This window comes from Benincasa hispida, chromosome 5 (genome assembly GCF_009727055.1).
Source record: "Benincasa hispida cultivar B227 chromosome 5, ASM972705v1, whole genome shotgun sequence".
NCBI classification, from domain to species: domain Eukaryota; kingdom Viridiplantae; phylum Streptophyta; class Magnoliopsida; order Cucurbitales; family Cucurbitaceae; genus Benincasa; species Benincasa hispida.
Window position 1 is genome coordinate 4,614,682 of NC_052353.1, and position 16,692 is coordinate 4,631,373.

Below are 16,692 nucleotides of genomic sequence, written 5' to 3' on the forward strand. Positions count from 1 at the left end.
AAATAGCGTAAACATGGGTTGTTTTGTTCTTTTTGTGGAGAACGTACCAAAAGCAAGAGATATTAACAGCCTTACCAATAAAATTATATTCGAAAAATGAATCTACATCATTGACGAAATTGTGATGACCTCCAAAAATTCATTATCAAACTAAGAAACTTGTGGTTAGTAAAAACTAACGAAAGTAAGAAATTCATTGTTAAACTCAAAAACTTTTCATGGTTGAAATTATTAGAAATAAACTTTATTAAATCAAAATCCACAAAATTTTGGTAGTGTCTCTCCTGAAAATTGGATAAACAACACCTCAAAACAAAACACACTCCCAAATAGTTTGTTTCCAACTTCCAACTCCTCCAAATGCCTAATCACAAATAACTTATCAATCAATTCAAAATTTAACCATACTAGAGCACGATCTAAAACCGAAACACAAACTAATTTGGTTTATAAATCATCATGTTGTTGAAAATATTAAAATTTCACCAAGTTAAAATCATATCACATCCTAGGTTAAGTAGCATAATTTGGAGCAAAGTTTGTCATTTAACATTCTAAATGACCAAGCACGGAGTCTATAGAGATTGCTATTCAATTTTTATTTTGGGCCTATTATGTCTAAGATTCCAGAGGCATGCTACATATAAACCCTTTAACTCTTACCTATATGTCGATTTTCTTGTTTGATTTTCTGTTTGTCGATGATTTCTATCATAATTCCTCGATTTCTCGTTTTCTAAGGACATATTTGAAATGACTTTTTAGTGGAAAAAAACATATCTGTAAGCATGTAGAAAATCATTTTATAGAAACAACTCCTAATACCACCATAACATATTTAACTAGTTTTTCTTACCTATATATAAAATTCGATCTATTTTCCTAAGGTAGCCTTGCATCTAGGGAAAAAAAAACAAAATAAAGCAACCAATCCACTACCATATTCCATCTCTACAAATTAAGACTCCGTTTCATAACCATTTTACTTTAGAGATTAAAAGAAAGAAAAAAAAGTTTAACATAAATGCCTCATGCAACTATATACATAATTTTATGGGCTCATAATTGACTATATATATCAGATCAAAATCCATTGTCTTTCAGAAAACAATGAAATTAAATTAAACCCTTTTTTTCATTAGTTTCTCATCATTCTAAGGGCCAAAGCTTGGAGTTCCCCAAGATCATGAACATGAGAAGAAGGTAGTTTTTTTGTAGGGAAGGGTTGAAGAAATTGAGATTCTTCTGGTGATCTGCTTTGGCTCTCATGAAAATTATGAATTTGGTTAATGAATAATAATGCTTCATCATTGTTGGCAGCTGATTCTAGAGAGCTTTGAGGGGAAACTGCTGGGTTGTTGTTCATAATCTGAGTTTGATAATTATTTTGAAAGTTATTTGGGATTCCATTGGAGAGATTGTTATTGAAATTTTCTGTCCATTGAATCTCCATATTGCCTCTTGAATCCATTAGAGTTTGTGCCAGTTGAGCCTTGGCTTGCATCAGCTGTGTTTGTAAGTAGGCCACCTTCAAAACCCCAACAAATTAAACAGTTAATTTATAAGAAACCATTTCAAATTCAAATTAAATATGGGTAATTCAAGGTGCTATCATACGAGGTTGGGAGATGATGAGGATGCTATGATTGTGTCAATCTAGTTGAAATAATCTAGTGCACCTATTGACCCGTTCGGTAATATTTTTTTAAAAGAAAAAATCAAAATCAAAGTTTATATGTGACTTTTTAAATGTCCAAAAATCAATTCAAATAGATCCTGAATCGAGCGAAGAACGATGGAAGAAAGGAGACGAGATAACTTGTTTTGTAGATTCATTAAAAAGTTAAGAATTTTGAAGTTCTCTCTAGATTAAAAGATTATATAAGGTGAAACTTTGAATCTCCCTATTAAATTTTTTGGCTTCAAGCCCTCTCTTTGAGGAAACCCCACATGGAAGCAAACAACTTACAATTCAAAAGTTTAACAAAATTATATGGGTTATGAACGACTAATAATTATTTTAATTTTAGTTTTATGTTTCTGTAAATTATACTTATTCTATAAAGATTTAATTAGTCTTCCTCAATAAAACACACTTCAATTTTTAACCAAATTTCAAAAGCAAAAGGATATATATATTTTTTCACCTTTTAATTTTTTGAACCTTTAATTTGAATTTTGGAAACATCGTTAGAGTAGATAACAAAACAACAGTAATGTTTTAAAGCTTAATTTTTAAAACTCTAAAATTCATATGGGTCAAACAAAAAAAAAAAAAAAAACCAATCTTTAATTCATATTCTTTGACCCTTCTCTACCGAGCGACGAATACAATTGAACTAAAAAGCGATGATTAAAGCAATTAAAGAAATAACAAAAGAGAAAATGATATTCACCTGTTGTTGGAGAGCAAAAATATGAGCAACACAACCATAAACAGGATCATGAATCCTTGCTTGAGCTTCATAAGCAATAGTAACAACAGCTTCACATCGATCATGAACAGGAACATGAAGCAACAACTTTGAAACATTACTTGCACCAAACACTTTATGAATGGCAGCAAATCTTGCAGCCCCTTGCTCTGAGCAAAAGTAAGGAGCAAATATACAATCAGCCACACATTTTCTCCTTAGAAACTTGCATGCTCCACAAGGCGACCCGCCACTACCACCGCCACCGCCACTGCCACCGCCACCGCATGACACACTAGAGGAAGAAGAAGAAGCCATAGGAATTAAAAAAAAGGGGGGGAAGCTAAGGGAGGAGTGCACGAGTAGACTAGAAAAAAGTGCAAAGAAAAAGAAGAAGAGTAAAGGAGATAAGGGTGTGAGCGTGTGGTTTTTCTTATAAAGGAGTGTCAAAGGGAGACATGGAAGGTTTGTGTGTTGGGATAGTAGGGAACATCTCTCTTTAATATAAACTCGAAAAAAAAAATCTACTTTGACACATCATTTAATGATATATTATTTTTATTTTATGAGCTCTATATAAATCTTAAGTATACTTTTTTTGGTACTTTTTAATAAATTGAGATAGTATGACAAATTGTCTTAAATCATCATTGACCCAATAGTTTAAGTTGATGGATTATTGTTTTATTAAAAGTTTTCCTAATGTAGTCCCCTCAATTTCAAATTATTTTTTTTTATTTCATTGTTTCTCATCCATCAAACAAAGGTTTAAATCTGATATGTTTTTTGTACCTGAATTCTCAATTAGGATGTATAAATTCAAGTTAAATAAGCTAGAGACGGATATTAGACAAGATGAATTTAAGGTAGAGAAGAAACATGACGATGACTTAGAATGATTGTTTTCTAAAAGTTTAAGGACAAAAATAAACATTATGATAATTCAAAGACTAAATTAAAATAGAACAAACTCGAAAGTCTAGGATTATAATCATATTTAAACTTAGAATAAAATTTTCCAATTTAAAATTGGAGAATCGAACTTTAAAATTTTTAATCAAGATTACCTATCTTATGTTAATTGTACTATGCTCATCATGATAATATGTACTATTAGTTTAATAAATTATAAAAAATTAAAATTTTGTGAATGGATCTCCCATCAAATTTCTTGTTTCTTGTCAAGACTTTGTTTTAATTTTTTTTTTCAAAAAGAAAAACAAAAGGAAAATGTGAGTTTGTTTGATTGATGGGTTTTAATAAAATAGTATAATTAATTTATTTTTTTGTTTTTCCGCCGAACGCCGCACCTAAGAATTGCTGCGTTTTGTCGCTTTCCGCTTTTTTTTTTTTTTTAAGTTCTAATTAAATTAAGTGTGTCCTCACCAGCGTTTCTAATTTTTATTATTTTCTTTTTCATTTTCTTTTTCGAGCGTTTATTTTATTTTATTTATATATATATATATTTCTCTCATTATTTTCAAAACATAATAATTGAAAACACATTAAGTTTAGCCATAAAGTTTGTTAATAATTACTAATCGCCAAACATATGTGCAAGAATGGAAACAAAAACACTTCTATATTCCAAATGTCAAATGTGTTCCACAAAATCATATTAAAAAATATAATGATTTTGTTAACTCGAGCATAACTTAGTGGGTACAAAATTTTAGTATGAATCTAATAAGTCAGATCAAATCGAGAACACTCGCTTCAAATATGTGTGTTATTATGTTAATATGAATATTGAGGATCACATTCAAAAAAAATCAAAGGACCTCGTACTCTTAATAAGATAGATTGGTTACTCCTCTCATTGTCAATTTGATTTTGAGATGAAACTCCATATTATTTAATAACAATTATAATTTTAGACTCTATTTGGATTATTATACCTTTTAAAATAATTACTAACGACTACGTTTTTAAGTAAATTCGTGTTTGATAGATTTTAATTTTAAACATAAAGAATAGATGATTGAGTTTGATAAGTTGAAACCTAATTTATCGTGGCTTAGTTAATTACAATGACCAAATTAGACATATTATTCTATTTATATATAGGTTGATATTTAATATATGAATTTTTATAAATTAATTATTTATCATTTTTATAGTTTAAATCATAAATTATATTTTGTTATTTCTTTAAATTATATTGTAAGAAGATAAGAAAAATAATTGTTATGTAAACTTTAAATGAACAAATTTCGATTTAAATACAAATAAAATGTAAGAAAAAAAAGGTAAAATTGTTGTTACTTATTTTCGTTCTCATCAAACTTTATATTAATGTTGTGGGGATTTTTACCTATAAAAAATATTTAAAAATATTTACACTTTATAATAAAAAGTTTCAAAAGTACAAAGCACTTTTAGAATTTTTTTACTATAAAATGTAAATGTTTTTTTAGATGTTTTTATTTATAAAAATTTCCCTAATGTATTGTATCTTAGAATCTAAAACATGAAAATAATTATTTTCATTATTCACGTCAGAAATATTGATATGATTCTCCATTTCTTCATTCAAGTCATTATTTTAAATAGGAAAATTATAGTAAAGAGAACAATAAAAAATAATGGGTAATTGCAATTGGTAACATTTTTAGAAATAATAACTAAATGTATAACATCATTGAAAAAAAATTACAAATATAGACAAGTCTATCGGTAATAGACTTCTATCGTTGACAGATGACATGGTCTATCACTGATAGACTCCTATCAATAATATAGTATATCATTGATAGATTATTTAAATTTGGTCATATTTGTAATTTTATTTTCATTATGTTATATCTACTAATACTTTTGGTATAATATCTATATTTGTTATATCTACTAATACTTTAAATCTAATATCTATATTTGTAACTGTCTTTGATAATTACTACGGATATATCACCACTTCTAAATTATTAGAGATGTGGTACATTTGACCGATTAAGTTTCAAATATTTTATTTTTCGAAGTTTACCCTTTTTTGCCTTGTTTTACACGCAGTTTCTTTCTTTCTTTCGCTTTTTTCAATTGTTTCAGTCTTTGTTTTTTTCTTTTTTTTCCTTTTTCCTTTTCTAAATTTGTCTCAAATTTTATTTCATCATCCTTTTAAGTTTTTTTCAATTTTGCAAGTTTGTTCTTCGCTATTCCTCTTCATTTTCTTTCCTTTCATTTCATTTGTGTTCTTCGTTCTTTTGTTTCTTTTTTTCCATTCAGTTTCAATCTTTTTGTGGTTTTTTTTCATGGCTTACTTTTACTTTTTTATTTCATTCTTTTTTTTTTTTTTTTTTTTTTTAAATAATGTGAATTTTAATTTTCTATCTTCAATTTTTCCTTTATTAATTTTCCGTGGCTTACTTTTACTTTGTAATTAAAAAATAATTAATTAAAAAAGAATTGAGAAAGCTATTAGGTTTCGAACCAAGGAACTGAAAGAAACTATTTTTCTCAATTTCTAAAATTTGAGATTTTTACAGAAACGAAATGAGAAATTGGTACATTAAAAACATACCCTTTTTTTTTTGTAAGACTTTAAAAGTATGAAATTTAATAGTAATAGACTTCTATCACTGATAGCCTGTTACATCAATAATAGACTTAGTCTATCGGTAATATGGTTCCTATCACTGACAAATTACATTATAGAAATTAGCACTGATAGCACGTTATCGTTGATAGAAACTACTATTGATAGCACATTACCGGTGATAAAAACTACTATTGATAGCACATAATTGGTGATAGAAGCTACCATTGATAACACGTTATCGGTGATAAAGAGTTATCACTAATAGAATGATATCAGTGAGATCATTGATAACATCTTATCAGTGATGTTATCAGTGAAATAAGCTATCATTGATAACCACAATATGAGTGAAATTAGTGATATCGGTGTTAGAACTTAGGTGATGTCTATATATCGAGTTTCTTTCAAAGTTAACAACCAGTTATATAAGTTTATCATTGATAGACTTAAGTATCAATATTTTAAGGTTGATTCTAATTGATGAAAACCTATTAGTGATAGCAATTAATAGCTACTATCAGTGATAGCCATGATAGAAAATTATTAATGATAGCTATTGTATTAATTTTTCAAAGTTGATAGTCATTTATGAAAGTCCATAAGTGATGGCCACTAGTAGTTTTCCATCACTAGTATAGCTTAATCTTTCAAAGTTGTTGGTTTTCTTTTAAAGTTGATAACTACTTATAAAAGTCTATCATTCACTGATAGCCTTGAATGTTAAAATTTTAAGGTTGATTCCAATTGATGAAAGTGTATCAATGATAGCCACCGATAAATGATAGCAAATTGAAACCTAATATTTCAAGATTGTATTAGTATTTCTCAAATTGAAAGTTATCACTAATAGCAGCTATCAGTCAATTGCTATCGTTGATAGTTGCTATCAATGGTAGCTTTCAATTTGAGAAAATGGGGAATAAGTGAGCAAAATGGTGATTGGACGTGGGCTTTTTAATCTTTTACCATTTTTTTGTTTTATATATGCAATTATTTTATACTTATACTACATAATCTATCACTTTGGATTTGAATTCCATTTATGCAAATAGTCTTTTTAAATATTCTAATCTTGCTCAAAATAACCACGACATATAGTGTTTTGTAAAATAATACAAAATTATTATGATTAGTTATAATGGCCAACCATAGCTATTATTGTAATTTTTATATTAACATTTAACATTTATTTTATTGTAAGTTAATTGTTTAAAAAATTACATGATTTAGATTGCAAGTTATTTTATATAATTTAAGGGCCATTTGAATTGACTTAAAAAAAAAGTGTTTTTGAAAAAATCATTTTTATTTAAACACTTCTGATAAAAATTATTGAAAATGTACTTTAAAACTATTTTGAGTAACTGTCAAACACTCTAATTTTTTTCAAAATGACTTGTTTTATAAATTAAATACTTGAAAATGCATTCTCATCCTAAATCATTTTATAGAAGTTAAGAAAATAATTGTAATGAAAATATTGAGTTAGTCAAACTTTTATTGATATAAAATGATATAGATGTAAAAGGAAAAATTAGAAATATAATAGGATAGGATTGTAATTTATAATAATTAGATAAAGAAAATGTTAGATTTTTTTAGAAAGCTGCTTTTTAAACTCTAATAATTTTTTTTATATAAAAAAAAGTAATGAATACTTTGTTTTCCTAAACATGTATAACAGTTAAAATTCTTCTAAAATTACATTTGACGAAGCAATCTTAAATAGGCCTTTAAAGTTGGTGCTTTTGTAATTTAAAAACCGAATCAAATCAAACCAAATTATGAATACTCCTTTTAACACAAACTATCTTAAATATCTTTGAGGGAGTTTTAGATTTGAATTCTCACCTTTATATCAATATTCAAACATGTAATTAACATATGTATGTGTGTATATGTATAAATTTTTTTGTGGGGCCACACTCTTCATTTTTTTTTTTCCAATGGAATATGTACCATGTATATCTTAAACTTTTCCATGTTTCTTTTGTCAATTACCTATCATGTTATGCCAAATTAATGGACATTTTTATTTTAAAGTATAAATGAAATGTTTATTTTAAATTAAGTAATTGTATGAGTTCGATGTTTTGTGTTGGCCTACCTCTTAGTAGGGTTGAAGATCTTACAACATTTCTAGGTTTCTTCTAGCTTCTCTTCCTGTTTGTTATCTTGGCTTGCCTCTTATTTCGGAAAGATTTCCATATGCAAGTTGTTTGCCTCTATTGGAAAGAGTTACTAATCATGAGAGAAGCTGATCTTCTAGGATTTTGTCTTATGCCAGTCAGTTTCAATTTATTCACTTTGTTATACAAAGCTTTAAGTTTATTGGCCAATAAGTATGTTCTGCCTGCTAAAATTGTTCAGGACTTTGAATGTTTGCTTCACTTCTATCTTTGGAAAGGGAAGTTGGATAGTATTGGTGGGACTAAGGTTGTTTGATCGAATGTTTGTCTTCCGTGCTGTGAGGGTGATCTTGGCATCCGCCATATTCCTTCATGGAAAATGTTGTTGTCATGAAATTATTATGGCTTATTTTGATTTTCTGGATCCTTATGGGTTGTGTAGGTAGGGGCATATAGCTTGTGGAGTCAAAGTATTTAGGTAGTCAGTGCTGATAGGTCTTCGTCCTAGTGTTGGCAAGATATCCTTCACGTTTGGGATAGTTTCAGGTCCTTGGTTTGATATTCTATTGGGGATGGGCGACTTTATTCAGTTTGGTTTGACCTTTAGTTCGTAGGAGCCCTATCCTCCAATAGTTTAGTATTGTGATTATTTTGAATTCCTTCATGTAAGAGTGAGTGTGATTTCTTGTGCCTTGATGGAACTTGAGAATGTCCTAATTTTGGAGAGCTGGTTGAGCTAGCCTTACAAGTTCATTTGATTGTGTCAAAGGTGGGTAAGGAGGATAGTGTAACTTGGCTTCCTTATCATTTTGGTATATTTGTAGTCACTAGTATCGAGGAGTCTGTGCGTCCTAGGTATCTTGTGGTGCTTTGAACTAGTCACCTTTGGTTTGGAGGTAATATTCTCAGACATTCATTATTTCATGGCACGTGGTTTGTAATCAATTACAAATGCGAGATTGTATGAGTAGATGGTGTTCTGATATTTCGAGTGATTATGTTTTGTATACTAGTGGTGTTGAGTTGAGGGATTTTTTTTTTTNCCAATCTTTAATTCATATTCTTTGACCCTTCTCTACCGAGCGACGAATACAATTGAACTAAAAAGCGATGATTAAAGCAATTAAAGAAATAACAAAAGAGAAAATGATATTCACCTGTTGTTGGAGAGCAAAAATATGAGCAACACAACCATAAACAGGATCATGAATCCTTGCTTGAGCTTCATAAGCAATAGTAACAACAGCTTCACATCGATCATGAACAGGAACATGAAGCAACAACTTTGAAACATTACTTGCACCAAACACTTTATGAATGGCAGCAAATCTTGCAGCCCCTTGCTCTGAGCAAAAGTAAGGAGCAAATATACAATCAGCCACACATTTTCTCCTTAGAAACTTGCATGCTCCACAAGGCGACCCGCCACTACCACCGCCACCGCCACTGCCACCGCCACCGCATGACACACTAGAGGAAGAAGAAGAAGCCATAGGAATTAAAAAAAAGGGGGGGAAGCTAAGGGAGGAGTGCACGAGTAGACTAGAAAAAAGTGCAAAGAAAAAGAAGAAGAGTAAAGGAGATAAGGGTGTGAGCGTGTGGTTTTTCTTATAAAGGAGTGTCAAAGGGAGACATGGAAGGTTTGTGTGTTGGGATAGTAGGGAACATCTCTCTTTAATATAAACTCGAAAAAAAAAATCTACTTTGACACATCATTTAATGATATATTATTTTTATTTTATGAGCTCTATATAAATCTTAAGTATACTTTTTTTGGTACTTTTTAATAAATTGAGATAGTATGACAAATTGTCTTAAATCATCATTGACCCAATAGTTTAAGTTGATGGATTATTGTTTTATTAAAAGTTTTCCTAATGTAGTCCCCTCAATTTCAAATTATTTTTTTTTATTTCATTGTTTCTCATCCATCAAACAAAGGTTTAAATCTGATATGTTTTTTGTACCTGAATTCTCAATTAGGATGTATAAATTCAAGTTAAATAAGCTAGAGACGGATATTAGACAAGATGAATTTAAGGTAGAGAAGAAACATGACGATGACTTAGAATGATTGTTTTCTAAAAGTTTAAGGACAAAAATAAACATTATGATAATTCAAAGACTAAATTAAAATAGAACAAACTCGAAAGTCTAGGATTATAATCATATTTAAACTTAGAATAAAATTTTCCAATTTAAAATTGGAGAATCGAACTTTAAAATTTTTAATCAAGATTACCTATCTTATGTTAATTGTACTATGCTCATCATGATAATATGTACTATTAGTTTAATAAATTATAAAAAATTAAAATTTTGTGAATGGATCTCCCATCAAATTTCTTGTTTCTTGTCAAGACTTTGTTTTAATTTTTTTTTTCAAAAAGAAAAACAAAAGGAAAATGTGAGTTTGTTTGATTGATGGGTTTTAATAAAATAGTATAATTAATTTATTTTTTTGTTTTTCCGCCGAACGCCGCACCTAAGAATTGCTGCGTTTTGTCGCTTTCCGCTTTTTTTTTTTTTTTAAGTTCTAATTAAATTAAGTGTGTCCTCACCAGCGTTTCTAATTTTTATTATTTTCTTTTTCATTTTCTTTTTCGAGCGTTTATTTTATTTTATTTATATATATATATATTTCTCTCATTATTTTCAAAACATAATAATTGAAAACACATTAAGTTTAGCCATAAAGTTTGTTAATAATTACTAATCGCCAAACATATGTGCAAGAATGGAAACAAAAACACTTCTATATTCCAAATGTCAAATGTGTTCCACAAAATCATATTAAAAAATATAATGATTTTGTTAACTCGAGCATAACTTAGTGGGTACAAAATTTTAGTATGAATCTAATAAGTCAGATCAAATCGAGAACACTCGCTTCAAATATGTGTGTTATTATGTTAATATGAATATTGAGGATCACATTCAAAAAAAATCAAAGGACCTCGTACTCTTAATAAGATAGATTGGTTACTCCTCTCATTGTCAATTTGATTTTGAGATGAAACTCCATATTATTTAATAACAATTATAATTTTAGACTCTATTTGGATTATTATACCTTTTAAAATAATTACTAACGACTACGTTTTTAAGTAAATTCGTGTTTGATAGATTTTAATTTTAAACATAAAGAATAGATGATTGAGTTTGATAAGTTGAAACCTAATTTATCGTGGCTTAGTTAATTACAATGACCAAATTAGACATATTATTCTATTTATATATAGGTTGATATTTAATATATGAATTTTTATAAATTAATTATTTATCATTTTTATAGTTTAAATCATAAATTATATTTTGTTATTTCTTTAAATTATATTGTAAGAAGATAAGAAAAATAATTGTTATGTAAACTTTAAATGAACAAATTTCGATTTAAATACAAATAAAATGTAAGAAAAAAAAGGTAAAATTGTTGTTACTTATTTTCGTTCTCATCAAACTTTATATTAATGTTGTGGGGATTTTTACCTATAAAAAATATTTAAAAATATTTACACTTTATAATAAAAAGTTTCAAAAGTACAAAGCACTTTTAGAATTTTTTTACTATAAAATGTAAATGTTTTTTTAGATGTTTTTATTTATAAAAATTTCCCTAATGTATTGTATCTTAGAATCTAAAACATGAAAATAATTATTTTCATTATTCACGTCAGAAATATTGATATGATTCTCCATTTCTTCATTCAAGTCATTATTTTAAATAGGAAAATTATAGTAAAGAGAACAATAAAAAATAATGGGTAATTGCAATTGGTAACATTTTTAGAAATAATAACTAAATGTATAACATCATTGAAAAAAAATTACAAATATAGACAAGTCTATCGGTAATAGACTTCTATCGTTGACAGATGACATGGTCTATCACTGATAGACTCCTATCAATAATATAGTATATCATTGATAGATTATTTAAATTTGGTCATATTTGTAATTTTATTTTCATTATGTTATATCTACTAATACTTTTGGTATAATATCTATATTTGTTATATCTACTAATACTTTAAATCTAATATCTATATTTGTAACTGTCTTTGATAATTACTACGGATATATCACCACTTCTAAATTATTAGAGATGTGGTACATTTGACCGATTAAGTTTCAAATATTTTATTTTTCGAAGTTTACCCTTTTTTGCCTTGTTTTACACGCAGTTTCTTTCTTTCTTTCGCTTTTTTCAATTGTTTCAGTCTTTGTTTTTTTCTTTTTTTTCCTTTTTCCTTTTCTAAATTTGTCTCAAATTTTATTTCATCATCCTTTTAAGTTTTTTTCAATTTTGCAAGTTTGTTCTTCGCTATTCCTCTTCATTTTCTTTCCTTTCATTTCATTTGTGTTCTTCGTTCTTTTGTTTCTTTTTTTCCATTCAGTTTCAATCTTTTTGTGGTTTTTTTTCATGGCTTACTTTTACTTTTTTTTTTCATTTTTTTTTTTTTTTTTTTTTTTTTTTTTTTTTGTTAATTTTAATTTTCTATCTTCAATTTTTCCCTTATTAATTTTCCGTGGCTTACTTTTACTTTGTAATTAAAAAATAATTAATTAAAAAAGAATTGAGAAAGCTATTAGGTTTCGAACCAAGGAACTGAAAGAAACTATTTTTCTCAATTTCTAAAATTTGAGATTTTTACAGAAACGAAATGAGAAATTGGTACATTAAAAACATACCCTTTTTTTTTTGTAAGACTTTAAAAGTATGAAATTTAATAGTAATAGACTTCTATCACTGATAGCCTGTTACATCAATAATAGACTTAGTCTATCGGTAATATGGTTCCTATCACTGACAAATTACATTATAGAAATTAGCACTGATAGCACGTTATCGTTGATAGAAACTACTATTGATAGCACATTACCGGTGATAAAAACTACTATTGATAGCACATAATTGGTGATAGAAGCTACCATTGATAACACGTTATCGGTGATAAAGAGTTATCACTAATAGAATGATATCAGTGAGATCATTGATAACATCTTATCAGTGATGTTATCAGTGAAATAAGCTATCATTGATAACCACAATATGAGTGAAATTAGTGATATCGGTGTTAGAACTTAGGTGATGTCTATATATCGAGTTTCTTTCAAAGTTAACAACCAGTTATATAAGTTTATCATTGATAGACTTAAGTATCAATATTTTAAGGTTGATTCTAATTGATGAAAACCTATTAGTGATAGCAATTAATAGCTACTATCAGTGATAGCCATGATAGAAAATTATTAATGATAGCTATTGTATTAATTTTTCAAAGTTGATAGTCATTTATGAAAGTCCATAAGTGATGGCCACTAGTAGTTTTCCATCACTAGTATAGCTTAATCTTTCAAAGTTGTTGGTTTTCTTTTAAAGTTGATAACTACTTATAAAAGTCTATCATTCACTGATAGCCTTGAATGTTAAAATTTTAAGGTTGATTCCAATTGATGAAAGTGTATCAATGATAGCCACCGATAAATGATAGCAAATTGAAACCTAATATTTCAAGATTGTATTAGTATTTCTCAAATTGAAAGTTATCACTAATAGCAGCTATCAGTCAATTGCTATCGTTGATAGTTGCTATCAATGGTAGCTTTCAATTTGAGAAAATGGGGAATAAGTGAGCAAAATGGTGATTGGACGTGGGCTTTTTAATCTTTTACCATTTTTTTGTTTTATATATGCAATTATTTTATACTTATACTACATAATCTATCACTTTGGATTTGAATTCCATTTATGCAAATAGTCTTTTTAAATATTCTAATCTTGCTCAAAATAACCACGACATATAGTGTTTTGTAAAATAATACAAAATTATTATGATTAGTTATAATGGCCAACCATAGCTATTATTGTAATTTTTATATTAACATTTAACATTTATTTTATTGTAAGTTAATTGTTTAAAAAATTACATGATTTAGATTGCAAGTTATTTTATATAATTTAAGGGCCATTTGAATTGACTTAAAAAAAAAGTGTTTTTGAAAAAATCATTTTTATTTAAACACTTCTGATAAAAATTATTGAAAATGTACTTTAAAACTATTTTGAGTAACTGTCAAACACTCTAATTTTTTTCAAAATGACTTGTTTTATAAATTAAATACTTGAAAATGCATTCTCATCCTAAATCATTTTATAGAAGTTAAGAAAATAATTGTAATGAAAATATTGAGTTAGTCAAACTTTTATTGATATAAAATGATATAGATGTAAAAGGAAAAATTAGAAATATAATAGGATAGGATTGTAATTTATAATAATTAGATAAAGAAAATGTTAGATTTTTTTAGAAAGCTGCTTTTTAAACTCTAATAATTTTTTTTATATAAAAAAAAGTAATGAATACTTTGTTTTCCTAAACATGTATAACAGTTAAAATTCTTCTAAAATTACATTTGACGAAGCAATCTTAAATAGGCCTTTAAAGTTGGTGCTTTTGTAATTTAAAAACCGAATCAAATCAAACCAAATTATGAATACTCCTTTTAACACAAACTATCTTAAATATCTTTGAGGGAGTTTTAGATTTGAATTCTCACCTTTATATCAATATTCAAACATGTAATTAACATATGTATGTGTGTATATGTATAAATTTTTTTGTGGGGCCACACTCTTCATTTTTTTTTTTCCAATGGAATATGTACCATGTATATCTTAAACTTTTCCATGTTTCTTTTGTCAATTACCTATCATGTTATGCCAAATTAATGGACATTTTTATTTTAAAGTATAAATGAAATGTTTATTTTAAATTAAGTAATTGTATGAGTTCGATGTTTTGTGTTGGCCTACCTCTTAGTAGGGTTGAAGATCTTACAACATTTCTAGGTTTCTTCTAGCTTCTCTTCCTGTTTGTTATCTTGGCTTGCCTCTTATTTCGGAAAGATTTCCATATGCAAGTTGTTTGCCTCTATTGGAAAGAGTTACTAATCATGAGAGAAGCTGATCTTCTAGGATTTTGTCTTATGCCAGTCAGTTTCAATTTATTCACTTTGTTATACAAAGCTTTAAGTTTATTGGCCAATAAGTATGTTCTGCCTGCTAAAATTGTTCAGGACTTTGAATGTTTGCTTCACTTCTATCTTTGGAAAGGGAAGTTGGATAGTATTGGTGGGACTAAGGTTGTTTGATCGAATGTTTGTCTTCCGTGCTGTGAGGGTGATCTTGGCATCCGCCATATTCCTTCATGGAAAATGTTGTTGTCATGAAATTATTATGGCTTATTTTGATTTTCTGGATCCTTATGGGTTGTGTAGGTAGGGGCATATAGCTTGTGGAGTCAAAGTATTTAGGTAGTCAGTGCTGATAGGTCTTCGTCCTAGTGTTGGCAAGATATCCTTCACGTTTGGGATAGTTTCAGGTCCTTGGTTTGATATTCTATTGGGGATGGGCGACTTTATTCAGTTTGGTTTGACCTTTAGTTCGTAGGAGCCCTATCCTCCAATAGTTTAGTATTGTGATTATTTTGAATTCCTTCATGTAAGAGTGAGTGTGATTTCTTGTGCCTTGATGGAACTTGAGAATGTCCTAATTTTGGAGAGCTGGTTGAGCTAGCCTTACAAGTTCATTTGATTGTGTCAAAGGTGGGTAAGGAGGATAGTGTAACTTGGCTTCCTTATCATTTTGGTATATTTGTAGTCACTAGTATCGAGGAGTCTGTGCGTCCTAGGTATCTTGTGGTGCTTTGAACTAGTCACCTTTGGTTTGGAGGTAATATTCTCAGACATTCATTATTTCATGGCACGTGGTTTGTAATCAATTACAAATGCGAGATTGTATGAGTAGATGGTGTTCTGATATTTCGAGTGATTATGTTTTGTATACTAGTGGTGTTGAGTTGAGGGATTTTTTTTTTTTCATGTCCTTTTAGTGAGATTGTTTGGGGGACATGTTTTTGTAGGGAAATGTTCTTGTAGGATTTCGTATTGGGATACGCTCAATTGGATTTGCCACATTAGCGCAAGTAATCGACTGAGGCGTAGGGTCTGGAGATTTGCTTGGTTCTGTTATTTAATATGTTTGGTGTGAGCATAACATGTTTGTCCATAGTACTACTTTGAATCCTCCCATGTGATTAGTTTGGTTGTTCGGTGTGAGGTTTTTATTTCATTGTTCTAAATGGCTTGAGGCTTTTATTGTAGGACTCATATAGCTTCTTCATCTTGGGACCTTTCTCTTTAAACTGTCTAAGATTTGTTTTTGTGTTTGGTTGATTTTTTTTTTTTTTGGTCATTATCCATTTCCTTGTTTTTGTGGTGTCTTGTTTGTGCCTGACATCAGACTCTGAGATTCATTTCTCCTTTTAGCAATTCAATATCTTTATGGAAAATATGTAATTTACCCACATATATATAATTTTATTGTGGGGTCACACTCTTCATTTTTTTTTTCCAATGTAGTATGTACCATGCATAACTTAAACTTTTCCATGTTTCCTTTTGTCATTTACCTATCATGTTCTGCCAAAATTAATGAGCATGTTTATTTTAAAGTATAAATGAAATGTTTATTTTGAATTAATTAATTCCGAAGCATAAATTAGTGTTCAAATCATCATTACTACCAAAAAGATAGGAATTTTACTATGTA

At 28.3% G+C, this 16,692-nt stretch overlaps 2 protein-coding genes across 2 annotated transcripts; both read right to left on the minus strand.

Moving 5' to 3' along the window:
* Positions 1 to 1,091: 1,091 nt before the first annotated feature.
* On the minus strand, positions 1,092 to 2,756 carry LOC120078635 (LOB domain-containing protein 16-like). Its single transcript, XM_039032923.1, has 2 exons — positions 2,397 to 2,756; positions 1,092 to 1,528 (listed from the first exon to the last, which is right to left on the minus strand). The coding sequence occupies exons 1-2, from the start codon at positions 2,730 to 2,732 to the stop codon at positions 1,139 to 1,141; spliced, it is 726 nt and encodes a 241-aa protein (XP_038888851.1). The 5' UTR covers positions 2,733 to 2,756; the 3' UTR covers positions 1,092 to 1,138.
* Positions 2,757 to 9,178: 6,422 nt separating this feature from the next.
* On the minus strand, positions 9,179 to 9,595 carry LOC120078047 (LOB domain-containing protein 16-like). The gene has a single exon (XM_039032233.1). The coding sequence runs from the start codon at positions 9,569 to 9,571 to the stop codon at positions 9,179 to 9,181; it is 393 nt and encodes a 130-aa protein (XP_038888161.1). The 5' UTR covers positions 9,572 to 9,595.
* Between the last annotated feature and the right edge of the window lie 7,097 nt (positions 9,596 to 16,692).